Below are 17,414 nucleotides of genomic sequence, written 5' to 3'. Positions count from 1 at the left end.
TAAAAAATAATTCATTAAAAAGTGTTGCAGAAGCGAATCAAGTTTCATTGATCGAATTGATTGACTGAAATAGTTTATTAGACCGAATGTATAAACAGCAATAAATGGAAACAAGTCCTTGCGGTCTTGTTTCCATTTACGCTAAATGGTAAAGAAGATGTGTTCACGTTCATTCTCCCATTGGATGATTGGAATGTTTATACCGTGTCCAGAGCATATTTTGGTCCGCCCACTTCATGCAGATACGGGAAGTAAGTAAACCCAATCGCGTGTCTTGCTTTTCGGCTTTTCTGGTTTATAAATCTAGACCACGCAACAACGTGGAAACTGCAGGTGAACTTTTAGTAAACAAACAATACGTTAGTTTAGTTATAATATATGTACTGTCTTCATTCAGGACGCTTATAAACAGCACAACAAGGTAAGAAGCCAGGGCTAAGCAACATGCTATCTAAATATCATTCTGTAATCTGTAGCCTACATTATGGTAAATAAAAACAAATAACTAATACAAACATGTGAACTAAGTAACCAACATTAGAGAGAGAGACAGGACTGGGTGGGTGCATTTATGCATGTTTTCCTAGACCAGTGGTTCTCAAAGTTGGGTCCGGGGGCCCCCAGGGGTCCTTGAGGAGGTTCCACTTCCAGCTAAATTATTGGTCATCCATGATCTCGACCGCGGTAGAAAAATTATGATGATATGTGAAAGTCTACAAAATGGACCTGTAAAGGGTCCATTTATCTTCTATAATATCAAATACTAATTCTGTGAATACACCAGACAATCTCCTTATTTTTCACAGTCTAATGTTGGCAGGTTTGCCCTAACTGCATCCATGTGATGCTGCCGTCATTTCTCTCCTTGCATATTCTGTATGGTTACTATGTGACCAATGTATTCCATATCCTCTGTCCTCAGGCTGCTCTAGAAGGGCTACAGCATGGCTAAAAGGACCCGGGGCGATGCTGCTTCACCCTCCTGTCTTCTGGAGGAAACCAGGAAGCTAGACAAGCATCCTAACAAGCTGTTAGAGGGACTGAACCGTCTACGACTCAACAAGGTGTTCTGTGACGTGGTTCTGTGCTGTGGAGGAAAGGAGTTCCCCTGCCATAGAGTTGTGCTGGCCTCCATCAGCTCTTACTTTGAGGTAAACGCACACATGTAATGGCCTGGTGTTAACACCCTGAGCGGCAAGGACGGAGTTCTCCGTTCAATCAATTAGTAACGCCCAGCGCTCAGGACGGAGATTGATAAAAAGGACAGAGATTATTGATTATATCAAAATCGATCGCATCGCTCCACAGGCTGGGAGCGTCTGTTGCGCAACATTCAATGTTATTTTCCGGTGGGACGTCATCGAAAATGTTCCCCCCCATTTTAGCCGACGAGACCGAAAATCTTAAAACGTGAATAACTCTTGATCTAAATCATTCCGTCCAATTCTAAGCAAAGATTATGTGTTAGATGGCCCATCGCGGTCGCGTCGCTGCTAGTCGCGTTAGAATTAATCATACCACCCGTTGTTGTCGTTCGCCACGGGAGTATTTTGGCTACATCAAGCTATATAATTGTGGAAACCCTGTCAGCCAATCAGCTGAGCACATTACGTGCTTATACACCCAAACACACCCCTCATAAAGTAAACAAACCTTGAGTCAACGACCGTGGCCATCTTGGATTGCCGGATCATAGCAAGTTTACATCACGCTAGCATTCCAGAGCTAACCAGATGAGTATAGGACCGCAATTAACCTTAATCCACATAAAACATTAAAAGATGGAGCTCTCCGTCCATGACACTCACATTCTCATTTATTTAACTCCACGTTTTCAACCCACACAGGGGATGTTTACGACTGGCATGTTGGAGTCCACACAGGACAGGGTCAATGTGGATGGAGTGGAACCTGAGGTGGTGGACATGTTAGTGAGCTTTGCCTACACTTCAGAGGTGTCCATCTCCACAGACAATGTGCAGGTAATGTTTTATCATCATCATAAACTTTATCCGTGGACTCCATTTCTGTCCTCCATCTGTGTTTAGAAACATGTTTATTTGGTCTTCTAGGCCCTGCTAGCAGGAGCAGACCTGATGGATGTCATAGGTGTTAGAGAAGCCTGCTGTGACTACATGGAGCGTCACATGACCATTTACAACTGCGTGGAGATCCACCTCTTGGCTGACAAATACTCCTGTGAAAAGCTGGAGAAATCCAGCTTGGATTACATTCTGGAATACTTTAGTGTCATCTACAAGCAGGTCAGTGGTGTCTAGTGTTGTTGATCTGTTGTTGGATGTTTCTCCTATGAATTAGTTTTATTATGATTACTCAACCTGTAGCCACCACAACTGACCCAGGCCTGTGTGGATAGATTTAATCACTTCACACAATCACCTATTTTAGGAGGAGTTCCTCTCTGTCTCTGTGGACAAGCTGACGGAGATCCTCTCCAGTGATCATCTCAATGTGCCAGAGGAAGACATGGTGTTTGATGCTGCCATCTTGTGGTTAAACACATGCACTGACCGCAGGCTGACCTTTGACAAGGTCAGTCTCTACTTGGTGTCATGTTGCCACACCACACTGGATATCCTGTTGTTAACCCAGTATCCTGTAGAACGAGTACATAATGAGTGTTGTTCAGTTGAACTATAATGAGCGTTGTTCAGTTGAACTAATCAATACTGAGTGTTGTGTCTGTTGTTGAAGGTTCTGGAGCACATCCGTCTGCCTCTCATCCGCCCCTCTCACCTCCACACTGTGATTGAGTCTCTGGATGTGGTGAAAGAACACCAGGGCTGTCAAAGGTTCGTCTCTGAGGCCAAGACCTACCAGAGGCTCGTCTCTGAGGCTGGGGTCCAGCATCTGCTGTCCTACCGTAACACAGCACGCCCCCGTAGGACCACAGGTACCTACTGTAGTGACACATCACACCACATCTACACTGTACTGTAGTAATGCATCACACCCCTGCTACCTATTGTAGTAGTATTGTGTTTTCTCTTTGAACTCTTAAATGCCTTCTCCCACTGCTTGTTGAAGTGATTGTGGTGGTGAAGGATATGGCACTGAGGGTTTACAGCTTTCATCCCCGGACAAACCAGTGGACGCTTCTGAGACGGGTGGACGGGTGGACGCGTGGACCACACGTTGTTGCATCAGGTGAGGAATACCATCATCAGAAAAAATGGCCTCCGGTTGGAATCGAACCCGAACTGACTGCAGCAATGACATTGTGTTCTACCAAGCTGACTCACCGGGGGTGGACCTATTTTAATACATTTCTGTGGTTTTCTAGGCTTGATAAGAACCATCACATAACACAGAAGTACAGTCAAAACTAGGGGTTGGACGATTCACTTGACTCCCGATTCGATACGATTATGATACCTAGGGTGCCGATTCCTAATTATATTACGAGTCAATAAGATATTGTGATTCACTGATTTTTGCCCCCAAGTTCCTTTGCTTTTTTATACTAGAACATTTTAAAACAATTATGAACAATATAAACCATAAAGTTATTAATAAAAAATAAAACAAATCTGAAGGAGAAAAAAAAAAGATCCCAATTCAAACCTCACGATTGGATTTTAAAATCATGGCATTAAAAATCACACTATTTGAGTGAATCGTTTTTTTTGCCCGCGCCTAGTCAAAACCTGGGACTGTCCTGTATGGCAGGGGTTCTCAACCTGGGGGTTGTGACCCCCTTTTTGAGTGGTGTAAACCACTCCTACAACTGGCTTTGTTAGTTTATGTGTCTGTCTGTTTGTCTGTCTGTCTGTTCGTACCAAAAAATGAGCATGGTTGCTATGGTCACCCAGTTCACACGGGTGTGATTTCATTATGTCAGACCACAGCTGATCAGTCTATATAAGACCTTACACCACTCAGTTCACACAGGTGTGATTTTGTTTATTTTCTTTGCAACTGATTGGCTGGAAAATGGAAATTAAGAGTTTACATAGTACATGCATAAACTTTCCTGAATGATTATACCTGGTTTCAGTATATTTATGATGTATTTTATTTTCTCTATTATTATGGTTATTGTAGCGGCCAATATGTATCGGGTATGGGGAGGGGATCGCGAGACATGGCCAAAGCATTTCCGGGGGTCCCTAGTGGTAACATCACATTAGTTGTTTCTTTAACAATCAAGTCATAATACATTTTAATTCTGCTCTTCTAAAGACACAGGCTCTGTTCTCTATGTGGCTGGAGGACGATTACCTAATCTTACAATCAGGAAGGAGATGTGGTGCTTTGACCTTCACCGTGGCAAATGGTTGAAGAGGGCTTCTATGAATGAGGCACGCTATGGTTGTGGTAAGACTTAAAACACATGAACTGCCGGGTATATTATAATTAATTAACGTGTCTCGAGATGTGATCCGGATGCTGTGTGGTTGAGTAGGTGATCACATTTTTCTTACCCCCGAAAATACATTTTGTAACCACAATCATCGGTTCTTTAGTTATGGGCCGTTGAGTAAAGCTTGTTTTGACCAAAAACGCAATCTGGGAAATGAATCAGTCGAGATAAATCTATTTTTGAACTTGGAGGTGAACCACAGGCAACATTTTCACTCCTGGTTCATTTCCAGTTGTATCTGTCGCCTAGCAACCGAGAACCATTCATATGTTGGTGAACCACTGACAAGACCATTGGATGTCTATAGACGTCTTTTGCAGTGAAGTGTTGGATTGGATAGACGTCTTCTTTCTAATGTGTCAAACTATGTCATTCAATTTGTTTTGGAATAACCACTGTGGGTTGTTACCCAAGGTCATCAATTCTAATTTGGGGTGCAACTTCTTGATTATTCACTTAATCGAAAAAGTAATCATTAGACCTAGAATAGTTGCTAAGAAGATAATTCATTAAAGATAGTTATAGCCCTAATTCTAATGACCAGGTTTATTTTATCCCTTGCACAACCTCACATAGGCCTAGTGATGCTGGATGGCTGTTTGTTTGCACTGGGTGGCGTGCATGACAACAGCACCAATGAGAAATCAGTGGTGGAGCGCTACGACCCAAACTCCAACACCTGGCAGCGCATGAAGTCTGGCAACATGCTATACTTTGATTATGTCGAAGCTTCCTTGATGGCTCTAGATGGACTGATCTATGTTTTTGGTATGAAACAGGTTTATGCAGGACAGGTTCAACCTGCTGCTATACATGCAAAACATATTGGCTCACTGAAATAACATTTAGAATGATTACATATTCAGCCTTCTCCTGTTGACAATGAATAATGTGTGTGCGTGTGCGTCCGTCCTCCTGGCCTTATGGGGTGTACAGCACCCCACCTGTCAGATACAACCCTATAACTGGTGAATGGACAGAAGTCGTTCCTATGCAGAATCCACGAATATGTCCAGCTGCATGTACACTCAATGGAAAGATCTACGCTATAGGTATCTTAACTGTTCACACATTCCCCGCCAGCATAAATTATTAATTCACACGTTAACCACCAGCATTTTTTAGTGAAACCCTTATTTTGAAGGGACCGGGACCCCGATATATCGATATACAGTATACTTTGCAACTGTGAAGCATCATTATTCATTTATTCATTATTTATTCAGCAATACCCAATAATAGTAATATTGGAAACGCATGTCTCCTATGTCTCAAAGACATAAGACACCTGCATAATCACAAGCTTACTAGTAGCATTTCTAGTTTCATACTGTTGTGTAACATTGCTTACAAAACAAAACAAAACACATTGAGCAAATATGTAATGAGTGGCGCCAAATATTTATTTTCTACCAGGACACCTGGAAATAGCTACAGAAACAGCAGAAAGCTCTGAAACCAGAAGCCAATGGATCTTAGTTCCATAAGAAATTAGTCTAATTTATACACTTGAACTTCACTGTAGGCACATAATAGACACTAACAGTCACTATCCTGTGTGTGTGTGTGTGTGTGTGTGTGTGTGTGTGTGTGTGTGTGTGTGTGTGTGTGTGTGTGTGTGTGTGTGTGTGTGTGTGTGTGTGTGTGTGTGTGTGTGTGTGTGTGTGTGTGTGTGTGTGTGTGTGTGTGTATGTATGTATATATGTATATATGTATATATATATATATATAGGTGGTCAAAATACAGCAGGTTACTTAACACCAGAGGTGGAATGCTTCAATCCTAAGACCAACCAGTGGACCATGTGTGCCCCCATGCGAAATGGATGCCTCTCCCCTCCTGTGGCTGTGGTGGATGAAATGATCTATGTACTAGGAACAAGTAACAGGTAAGAGGCTGCTGCTCCATGGAAGCTTGAGAAAAGGTGGATTCATGTCCACACCAGACATTTCTCTTATGGCTGTACAACCTGTAAATAAGATGGGAGAGACCCTACGGTTGTGCTGTTTGTGAGACAAGCTTGTATATATCTGGAAACCCCTTATTTGTATTTGTATTGTGAATCAGATTGGAGAGACCCTACGGCTGTATCGTTTGTAAATTAGCTAAGAGAGAACTATGCACAAAAAGGAATTTCACACCTTTTTACTGTGATGTGGGCCTGGGGCGTGGCTCAGCGGTCCAGGCACCTTGACTGGTAATCCAGCCTGGCAGTGTGCCGCAGGTTCGACTCCCGATCCCGAAGGCCTTTACTGCATGTTACCCCCCCCCCCATCTCTCTCCCCCCATTTCCTGTCAACCTACTGTCTCTGTCCCTCTATACAAAATAATAAAATACACAAAAAAAAACAACTGATGTGACAATAAATTATTCTGATTCTGCTATTGGTCTCCAGAATCATCGAGAGGTACTGCGCAGAGACGGACACGTGGGAAACTATCGGGAAGACGCCCTTTGATGGTGACTGTGTCACTTTGTCTGTCAGGCTGAGGAATGATGCACCCTCTACAGCTGATGATGATGATGATGATTATGTTCAAAAGTAGTTTATTGTACAAAAAAATAAACAAAATAAAAACAACAATCATCTAGTGGTATAAAAAAAAGAAACTCAAAGAAAAAGCTTACTGGAACAAAGCAAAGGAAACTTTAAAGCTCCAATCCTGGATTTAATAATAATGTAATTTTATAATAAATCATTTTTTATCCATTTGTATGGTGGATTATAGTAAGAGGTGGACTGGCACAACTGTGGTGGTTGGATACACACACTCCTTACCCTGTGTATAGACCTGGAAAGCCTATATACCATATATCCGGGAAAGCATCTGTGTCATTTTAGTCGTTATATCATTGCTGTCGGGCAGAAACCTCTCATCTATGAGATTAGATTTTTGTGTTTATTCGTAAATGAATGCCCTACTATTTGTTCATAGTTCATACTAGTGTCACACAAAAGTAGCAGATCCGGAAGCGAAGCGTTTTGTGCTTGCAGATCTGTTACAATTGCTATTTTTGAATTTGAATCCTGAAGTAACAGTTCCGGACATATGAGGTTTCCACCCGGCAGACAGTACATGATTAATCTTTTGAATAAAAAAATATACCCTTTTCCAAATCTTTTGAATCAGCCTCAGGTCTAAATGGACAGTTACTGCACCTAATGTCATATCACAATATTTACATTGTATGCTATTTTATTGGTAACATAGTCAAGTTCAGAACACAAGACATGACACCATCTTTGTTTAGTTAAATATGCATGCGGAAATCTTGGATTGGCGCTTTAAGAAACTAAAGAAATGTCAAATACCAAAAGTTAAAAAGAAAAAAGGCCATTACAATCTGGAATGGATAGTAAACTAACAAAATATTACCATAAAAGGGACAACTGGAGTGTGCAACAGTAGGGGAACACCACAAATGGAACTTTCTCCATGCACACTGCATCCATTCACGAATGGCTAAGGGCAGATACTGAAAATGGAAATCTTGCCTTCAGGAAATGAAACACTGTGAATCCCTGAGTGTTCATTTAACTCAGAGTATACAAATGGAACCAAATGGACCCTTACCGGTCCATTTGGTCCCATTTGCACTAGACTTGGGCGATACTTGCTATTTTCATATCAAGATTTTGGCCACTAAAATTGGCGATACACGATTCAATCACCAGGGGGTGTTGCGGAGTAGGAATTACATCACAAGCACAGTGAAACCAATGACAGATATTGGATATGTTGGGGTTAGTCCCAAAGAAAATACTACCGTAAATATCTGCGTCTGTGAATGGTGAGACAATAGGTATCACAGCATCATGTTCTGATGATCTTATCTTTAATATCACAATCCAAATCATAAGAATAACATCCACTATCCGCAACCTATGGAGCGTTTTGTGAAGGTTTATGGCAAACTGTGATGATGTGGGATGTCCAAACCATGGAAAGGAGTGTGAAATTCATCTCGGCGAGACATGCAGTGAATAGTTTATTACTTGCAATATTAACACTCGCTACTCGTCTGCTTATTGGGCAGACATAGCGCTACCTACACCAGAAACCAGTCTGCATGCACAGTAGGGTGCATATTCTAGAGATTTTGTATAACATTATTAATAACAAAATGTCTTAATTTAAGTGTGGGGAGGAAAAATAAATACAATCACCAATCAAGCCAAATTCAACAATCTCAGAGTTAAGTAAACACTGAGGATTATTTGAATGTGTATAGGCAGGTTTTTGGTCCTTCTCCAAATAATACATGATAAGTCCTGGCTCAGCCAGATGTATGGGCTGTGATCAGCATACAAGTGTGCCACACACAAAAAACATCATCCAAGTAAAAAGGAAAGAAAGGAAGAAAATAAAAGTTCTCAGTCAAGAAAATGTCAACACCGGTGTTGCTACATACTGTATAGCCAACTAAAACATACAACCTATGTCAGGTGAGCATTCAGAGATGGAATGTAGGTACATTTATATAAACAGGCAGCAGATCACAAGCAAATACAGCTACTGATTTGCTGCTTCACAGGCATCGATCCAATCACTGTAAACATCCACTGGCTCCGACAGATATGTTATAGGAGTCTGGAACTCCTCCAAGCAAACAGTGCATGAAATAATTCCTGTGTTCCGAGTCCTTTCCATTTTGACGTCACAGGACTTCTCGTGGTTACAGAACGGGCAGGTGAACTGGGTGTCCAGGTTGCCCGTCAATTTCTTCTTGGGAGGTGGTTTTCTCTTGGACTTCCTGCGTCCCATTGTTGAGAGTTGTGGCTCAAACGAATGGCTTCTGGCTGTTGGCGATGATGATGATGATGATGCTGTGGAAATTCAAGTAGATCCGGATGATGCAGCCATCACATCCCAGTCGGGTAGCGCGCGCTGTCTAGACACACACAGGAACATGATGATGATGATTATGATGACGACAACGGCGAAGACGATGAAGATTTATCAGAATCTGTTTTTTTGTCACATGACAGTGACAGTGAATCAGTTGCTTTGTCACAGTGATCCAGGTAAAAAAAAAAGTGGGTGAAATTAGTTTTTATGCGTAGTTCCCATCATATAATTTTATCCAAGAAAATCTAAGAAAGGGAACAAACGAGGGGATAGGGGAGGGGCAAGGAGATCAAGGCAGGAAAAGAAAGAAAGTTTGAGCACTTTTACCACAAAGAATAAAGTACTTTTTACTCTTATGCAGAGGACTACGAGGACGAATACGAGGACGAAGACGATGCAGATGATCTGCCCTGGCCCTGGGCCTGATTCTAGGATACTAAACCTCCCTGTGCAACCACCATGCTTCAGTAGGTACTGTATCTGTACCCTCGATAGAGGAAATATAAATTGTGTTACTGTTCGTTACTTTTGACTTACTCCGTCACTTTCATGTCCTTCCAGGGATTTGAGCCCAGGTCCACCGTACAAGTGCTGAATAAGTATTTGACCACTGAGCCAATAGATCATGTCTGCTTGCTCAGGGGAGATGAGACATTTAATGTTGACCTTCCGGCAGTACCACTTAATGTCAACATGACCAAACACTCTGGTTGCATCATAATGATGTAATAACTCTTTATGTTTTTGTGCTATTTGTGTCACGCTGGTTTCACAGCCTCTTATCTCAACACTGTCATCACTAGCCATGGTTCACATGACGCTCGTCCTTCACGGGCGTCATGGCGGAACTATACCTTGTTTTGGGCACCTTGCTACATTTACAAAGATCAGTCTATATAAACGTTCAGATTTCAAATATAAGGTGCTCGCCCCGTGTGATCACGGATGTTAGGATTTTGCACGGGCGGGTATTAGCACCTGTGCATTCCATATTGTTTAATAAAAAGCATTTAATCCAATCGGTGGCCGTTTTCTCAAAAGGTTATACTGTATGAGAATGAAAAAGCTGAGAAACTGGTCGGCAGTCGGATAAAAATGTCTTTCATTGAACAATACGGAATGCACGGGTGCCAATACCCGCCCATGCAAAATTCTAACATCTGTGGGTGAGAACTTTATATTTAAATTCCAAACGTTTATGTAGACTTTAACGCTGTAAATGTAGCAAGGTGCGCAAAACGGGGTGAAGTAGCGTCATGACTCATGATTATTAGTCATGTTTCAGGGCTACAGTTGGGTGCCACCGATATTGTCCATTATCATTTGACCCATTTAGGCCTGACCTCAACATTTTAAAAAATCCTTCTAAATCCTCCAGTTTTCTGAAATAAATATTTTCACGATTTTTCAAAAATAGCAGACCTACAAGCTCGTAGCGCGCCACTCGGTGGCGCGCTATGAGCTTGTAGATCTGCTATTTTTCAATAGCTAAATTATAACAATGTTTAAAACACCAAAAGGGGTTCCCGCCCAAAATGGGTTAACTGTCCTTTTGCGCAGATCACGCAAACCTCAGCAAAAAGAAAAGGACAATATCGATGGCCTCCAACTGTATGTCATCACATGTAGAGGTGTAGTGCTGTTTCTTTCAGTACCTCTAAACATTGTCATCACATGCAGAGATGTAGTGCTGTGTTGAGTGTATCTATTTGTATTTAGAAGAACATGTAAACACTGTTCCTATGGAGTCAGGGTTATATACATTAGTCCACTGGAACTGATGCTATCCTGCACTGTAGCTGTTAGAGGTGCACCGGTGCAAATCGTCCGATTTCAAATTTATATGCATGGGCGCTGCGCAACATTGTTGTAAAGTCAGTAAACATTAGCCTAGCGACACCCATCTGCATCGCACCAACCCTTCTGTCTAGTAGTTATTTTTTTTATTATGTTTTTTAAGATATTTTTTTGCGGCTTACGCCTTTTATTGGTTTTTGAAGGGACAGACAGTAGGCTGACAGGAAACGGGAGAGAGATGTGGGAAGACATGCAGTAAAGGCCGTGTCGGGCTCGGGAGTCGAACCCGCGGCACACTGCGACTGGATTACCAGTCGGGTGCCCAGGCGGTTACGCCACCGCCTGGGCCTGTCTAGTAGTTCTTACGGGGCGGGGCTACACTGGGGACGGAATGGAACCGTACACAACCAGCTGGCTGCAACGACAATTTGTCCGTCCCGTGGGGAGTTCCGTATATACTGTTTTTTTTTCTTTCTTCTGAAGGTGAGACGAAGTGCTGCGTAACCCACACGAAAAATAATAATAATACAAAAAATAATAAAACAATATTCCAACCGGTATCGGCCCCCGTCTAATGAAACAATACTACAACTTGTGCATCTCTAGTAAACCTACTGTATATACCTCATTGACTGGTGTCCCCCAGGGTCTATACATGGCTCCCTTCATTTTTCCTCTCCGCTCTCAAGTCTCTTCAATGAAAATAGTTGATCTACAAGCTCACACTGCATTACAGCACAAGCTTGTAGATTTGCTATTTTCACCTATTTTGACATGGCCAGAATAGAGACTCTAGGGTTTGTGTAGTTAATGTCTCCTAATTAGTTCCATAATAGGCTCCAGGGGGTCCTAGCTAAATTATTACTGTATCAAAGTCACTTTAAATACGTTAACCCAATGTTATAATTGGGCTACGGTATTTGAAAATAGCCAATGTCACGCAGTGAAGTTGTAGATTGGCATTTTTTGCGAGGTTGTGGAACTATTCCTGACTTGCATATTTGTTTCTTTTTTTACACAATAAAGCTTTTGTATTTTTCTTGAAATGTATTTGCTAATTTGTATTACTTATTGTTTTGATATAAGCTGCTATTGTTACTTCTGTGTTGTGTGCTTACATACACACATTTCTTTTTCATTCAGTATTTGTTTTATATTGTTATTTCAGAACCCTGTCTCAGTGACATGTTTGTTCTTTTCACATAATGGCTTCTGTCTATTATAGCAAGCTAACTTAGAAGAGATTCTAAGCCTGTAGTTTCAATTAGCTTGGATTCCTCATCGATGATGTCACGGTAGGCAGGTTTCTGAACTGTCCACAGCCCACCAATGCGACAGACAATGGTACCATAACGAGCATCAGTGAGGACCTAGTCTCGTGTTACCAGACGCTTGCCTCGCAATTTCCAAATGCTTTCATCATACATTCTATAGCCTATAGCATTCGGAGATTGTGGAATAGTTGTCTGGCTACGCGAGACTAGTGAGGACCAGGCCAGACGAAGACGAGGTTTAAAATGTGTTAAGTGGTCCTTTTAATATGTCTTTTTTGAGGGGCGAGATACAGGTTTATCTTGTCTAGACAAACATTAAAATGCCATTGACAATGATGTTTGTTTTGTCACTAACAAGCATTAAAGGCCATTATGAACAGTTTAATGTTTGTTTTGTCTGTCACTGAGCAAATCGGCATATATGTTATGTTATCGCGATGACGTAAGATGATAGGGTTGGTAAAGCGCCCCTCACTTCACATGGGTGTGATTTTTTTTTAACTCAGAATCAGCTTTATTGTCACATCACAGTAAACAAGTAAAAAGGTGGGTGGAATTAGTTTTTGTGCATAGTTATCTGCTATTGCTGAAACAAAGTATTTTTACTACTTTGTAACAATTACATTTCGTTCAACCCAGAGTTGTGGGTGACCAATCAGAGCCCATGCAATTGATGCAAAGTGAGACTTTTTTGCTGTTGGAATCTGTTCGTAACTGCCTCTTGGAAATAAATCTTCCACACAAGTTCCAGACTAATATCTACACAGTGATATTAGTCTGGCCATCCCATTTGCAGACCGGGATCAGAGTTCCAAACTCTGAACCGCGTTCAGAGTTTGGAAGCACGCGTTTTCAGTAAAGCAATGTCCTGGCCCTGCTGCCTCTTGCATTATGTGCTAATTCAAAACAGGTGGCAGTTGAGTGATAGGCTATCTAACGAGCACTTCCAAACTCCAGCACTTAGAAAAAGAATCACCTGCAAGGACACAAAGTAGCTCATAACATGTCTGCAGTGGATTTTTATGAAACAAACACTTTGAGGATAGAAAGAGAATATAATTCAAGCTTTCCGTACAGCTGCAATGTCGGTGAGTTTGACATTATTTAATACAATTAGATAGGACGTTTCTGTTTGGATGAATGGGCTACCATTAGAAGTTGCACCTGGGTAGCACCCAAGAGGAGAATTAGCAAGAGAGGCCAACTTTGCTTTACTTCCTGTATCTGCGTGAGGTGGGCGGTAACATTATTAGGAGACAGGAAGAATGTTGGAGTCTATTCATTTCCAATGGGAGAGTGAACGTGAACACAGCTTCTATTTCATACCTACTGACCGCCAGAGGGCGGTGATTTCATCACCTGGATATACATCGCGCGCACGCGCAGAGGTCGAATATTAATACCAACACTGTCACTCGTGACCCCCTGTGGGCGTGAGCCACCGATATAGGTGCCCAGTTCACAGGGTTCATCCTCTTTCATCTTTGAGCGCAGGTCGATTTATTTTATTGAGCTCCTGCTACTAGCCCTTCGAGGCTGTATGGGGGGGCTCTCGACGCCGGTCATGCCTATAAGCCTCGTAACCGTTCGGTTGGGGCTACCTTGCGTCCTCCAGAGGCTGCATGGTTGGCGGCGATAATTTTCCGCCGGGCTCCCTGGTCCAACTATTATGTTGGACTTTATTTTCTACAGGTAAGTGAGTAGCACTGACCTTTAGATTGCCTTCTGGGGGTGACCAACGAGACAGGGTCCCTAACCCTGGACTTAATGGCAGCATTGCTTCTCTGGTGGTGGCACTAGATGAAGCCTTCGAGCTAGTATGGCTATTGCCCATGGCCGCACGCAGTGTAGAGTCACTGGTCTGCCAACTAGATCCATGCCACGGCAGCTGGACTGGGACGTGTTGGACGGTCCCTTAATGGTCACCTCATCCTGGCCCTCTGGCCTGCGCGCATTGATGCGCAGGCACGGCACCTATGGGTGATGCTTGTTCTAGGCGTTAGCTTACGTGGTAACTAACTACCCTGATGATGTCGGGGCCTAGTGTGGCCCAGAGGGGCGGCCACGGCGGGTTAGTGAGCCCGCCTGGCGACCCAGAGCCCCTGGATGTCCCAGGTTCAATGCCAGATCCGGCCAGCAATGTGTCCATGTGTGTCCCGGTCTGAGCCCCTAATTGCTCCCCGAGCGCTGTAGAATGGCTGCTCATTGCTCCTAGTAGCAATAAGATGGGTAAATGCAGGGGACACATGTTGCGTATGTGCAACCGTCGTACAGCTGAACTAGCTTGCACATCAATTATAGACTCAGCATTCTAACAGGCCCCACTTTCAGGGAAGTACAGTGGGACACTTAACACTCTGCCTGTCGTTCCAGGGCGGATGTTTGGGCCTGCCACCCAACAGACCTTGCAGCATAGTGCACGGTGAACAAGCAGTTTGGTTCAACTGAAGGTTTCTCCTTGATTCATGATGTGACTGATGACGGTGGTGGTTTTCGCCTGATCCTCGATCTCAGACCTACCAGCTGCCTCTGGTCATGTATGCTGGGCACAGTGGATGTGCTCCAGGCGGTGCCAGATTGAGAATGGTCTGCAAGCATGGCCTTGCTTAAACTCTTAGAGTTAATGGGGGGCTGACGGACAGCTTCCACTGACCTGTCTCGTCTTGGACGAGTACAGTGCTGCCAGCCAGTTCCTCTGGTTGTTGGGCACACCGAAGCAACGTAGACAGTTGCTTCTCTAGGGCTGCTTTCATTGCACCCTTTTACATGTTCTGTCTATAATTTCTGGGCCTCGAACCCCAGAATTCTGCCTGCCACCGTGGATACGGTTGGGTTACTGTTTCAGTTATGTACAGGCATTTAAGCGTGCTTCGCTCTACTGCCTACCATCTCCAGCCAGTGTCTGTGATGTACTGGGCCAGTGTGCAGGGGACTTGGCCCTTGGGATGTTTAGACTTTGTTCGTAACATGATATGTCAACAGTCTATCTTCCGACCCACTAAGGGGTCGCTCGATCCAGTCAGTCTCTGCAGGAGGTCTTGCCTCATCTTGCTGGTTTCATAGCAATGCTCTTGTTGGGTATACAGTCCAGGCGGCGGACATGCTTCCCATTTAAGCCTCTTGGATCCGATGATGTTTTGTATCACTGGGCATATGTACGGCAGAGCAGGATCTTTGGCCTTGCGCGCTTGGCGTGTGGCCAACTGTAGTTCTCCCTTCCGGCGCTGACCGTTAAGGGCAAGACACTCTGGCCCACCCCTGGCCAGGCGACTTCTTGTAAGTCTTCTCTACACTGCCACTTTTGGTGTCGTGTATCCTTCACAGGATAGGCAGAGGCAGTCGCACAGTAGTATGGTGCCACCATACCGGTCAGGAAGTATGAGTTTCCATGTTTCCGCCTCAATTTGTTTTTCATATTGGGCGGGCTATACGCGACTTGAGGTTCGTTTTTGGTTACCACTGCAGCCGAATCATCTACTGCAGCTTCTCGGTGAAGTGCTTTGGCCTCCCCACAGACAGAATCCCCTGTCACAGTTTAGGGAGAGGGTGCATTCTCACCCGGGTCACCTTCGGCTGCTTAAACTGACCACTGACAATCATGCCTATTGTCCGAACCCTACTTGATTCTTGTGCATCCTGCACCAGGGCGTTGCACGCCAACACAAGTAAACTGTGGTTTAGTTGAGACAAAGCACCACCATGTTGCTCTGTGTTTTCAATACCTGCCTGTGATATTGGCAGCCTTAACCTCTCCACCAGGAGAGTAATTGTGATTGAGAACTGTTGTGCCCAGTACGGGCCCTGAGAGCCTATTATGTTAGACCTACCACATGCACTTGGTGGTCAGAACGGCTCTTCATTGGCTATGATGGCTCTAATAAAGGTTGCGCTCTCTCTGGACAGCGCCTGTCACACTTTATTGTGGGTATGCCATCAGCCACGCTGACGGGGCGAGCAATCGCCCCCTACCATCTGGTACGAGGTACCACTCTACCAGGTTTGGATGGACTTTGTCCCCAGCCCTTGGATCGGGCCGTTCTCAAATGGCTATCAGCTAGTACCATTTGCCCTCACTGCTACCCTACGGAAGTGAATAGGTTGTCTTCAGGCCCTGCCTGGTGCCTGAGACTGGGATGCCGATGGGTCTGGGTTTACCATTCGCCAATCCCTCTTATGTCTTCAAGGACTTTCTGCCTTTCACGTTGGCTAGCCTATCAGTTTGCTCCACAGCCAGGCATGGAGCATTCTAGTACCTGCCTATTGCGCCCTGTCCGGGCTCTGTGGCACGGCATAGCTGTGATGGCTGTTTGGTTGTTTTTGTCTGTGATAAAGGGCACAGGAAGGGCTGTGCCTTGATTCAACAGAGACTAACGCAACACTTAGAGGTACTTTGATTGTTGCGTTGAGGTAGATTTTTTCAGTAGGCCTCAAGGCCTCCCCAGAGGCATTTTGACATGCCAGACCAGGGGGTGGACATCTGTGCTGCCAAATGGGCTCCATCTGTTTTGGGCTTTTGCCAAGAGTCAGCCAACCTGACTCTCCCTCACCCTGTGGTGACGGCTGTTTGGCTGTCCATTAGATCTGCAAACCGACCTCGGTAAGCGCAGATTCCTCGTGACCATGTTGGTATGAGTCATCCAGGTGATGAAATCACCGCCCTCTGGCGGTCAGTAGGTATGAAATAGAACGCAAGTTATGTATATAACTATGGTTCTATGAATACCGGATGACCGCCAGAGTTCATTGTCACTCGGAATCCCGACGAAAAGATTTCATGAGGATGAACCCTGTGAACTGGGCACCTATATCGGTGGCTCACGCCCACAGGGGGTCACGAGTGACAGTGTTGGTATTAATATTCGACCTCTGCGCGTGCGCGCGATGTATATCCAGGTGATGAAATCACCGCCCTCTGGCGGTCATCCGGTATTCATAGAACCATAGTTATATACATAACTTGCGTTCTGAACCATTCCTTAACTCCATGGTCACTGAACTAAATACTGGACCAAATCATCACAAGGCACACAATGTTCGGAGTTTTAGGGTTGAAGCCCTCTGAAGGGGCTAGTGACAGGCAGCACACATTGTCATTACTCGTGTTTCT

At 44.0% G+C, this 17,414-nt stretch overlaps 1 protein-coding gene and 1 long non-coding RNA gene across 2 annotated transcripts; one reads left to right on the top strand and one right to left on the bottom strand.

Moving 5' to 3' along the window:
- The first annotated feature begins 272 nt into the window (after positions 1–272).
- LOC306920051 lies at positions 273–1,889 on the top strand. The gene is made up of 3 exons (XR_013789605.1): positions 273–421; positions 923–1,151; positions 1,848–1,889. It is a non-coding gene; the product is annotated as an uncharacterized lncRNA (long non-coding RNA).
- A 5,030-nt stretch (positions 1,890–6,919) lies between these two features.
- Positions 6,920–9,290, bottom strand: LOC306920149 (transcription elongation factor 1 homolog). Its single transcript, XM_079496793.1, has one exon. It carries the CDS (start codon positions 9,150–9,152, stop codon positions 8,901–8,903), a length of 252 nt encoding a protein of 83 aa, XP_079352919.1. The 5' UTR covers positions 9,153–9,290; the 3' UTR covers positions 6,920–8,900.
- Between the last annotated feature and the right edge of the window lie 8,124 nt (positions 9,291–17,414).

Source organism: Electrona antarctica (assembly GCF_951216825.1).
Source record: "Electrona antarctica genome assembly, chromosome: 3".
In the NCBI taxonomy this organism is placed as follows: Eukaryota; Metazoa; Chordata; class Actinopteri; order Myctophiformes; family Myctophidae; genus Electrona; species Electrona antarctica.
The sequence above is the reverse complement of the archived record's forward strand: the minus strand, read 5'-3'. Positions and strand labels throughout refer to the sequence as shown.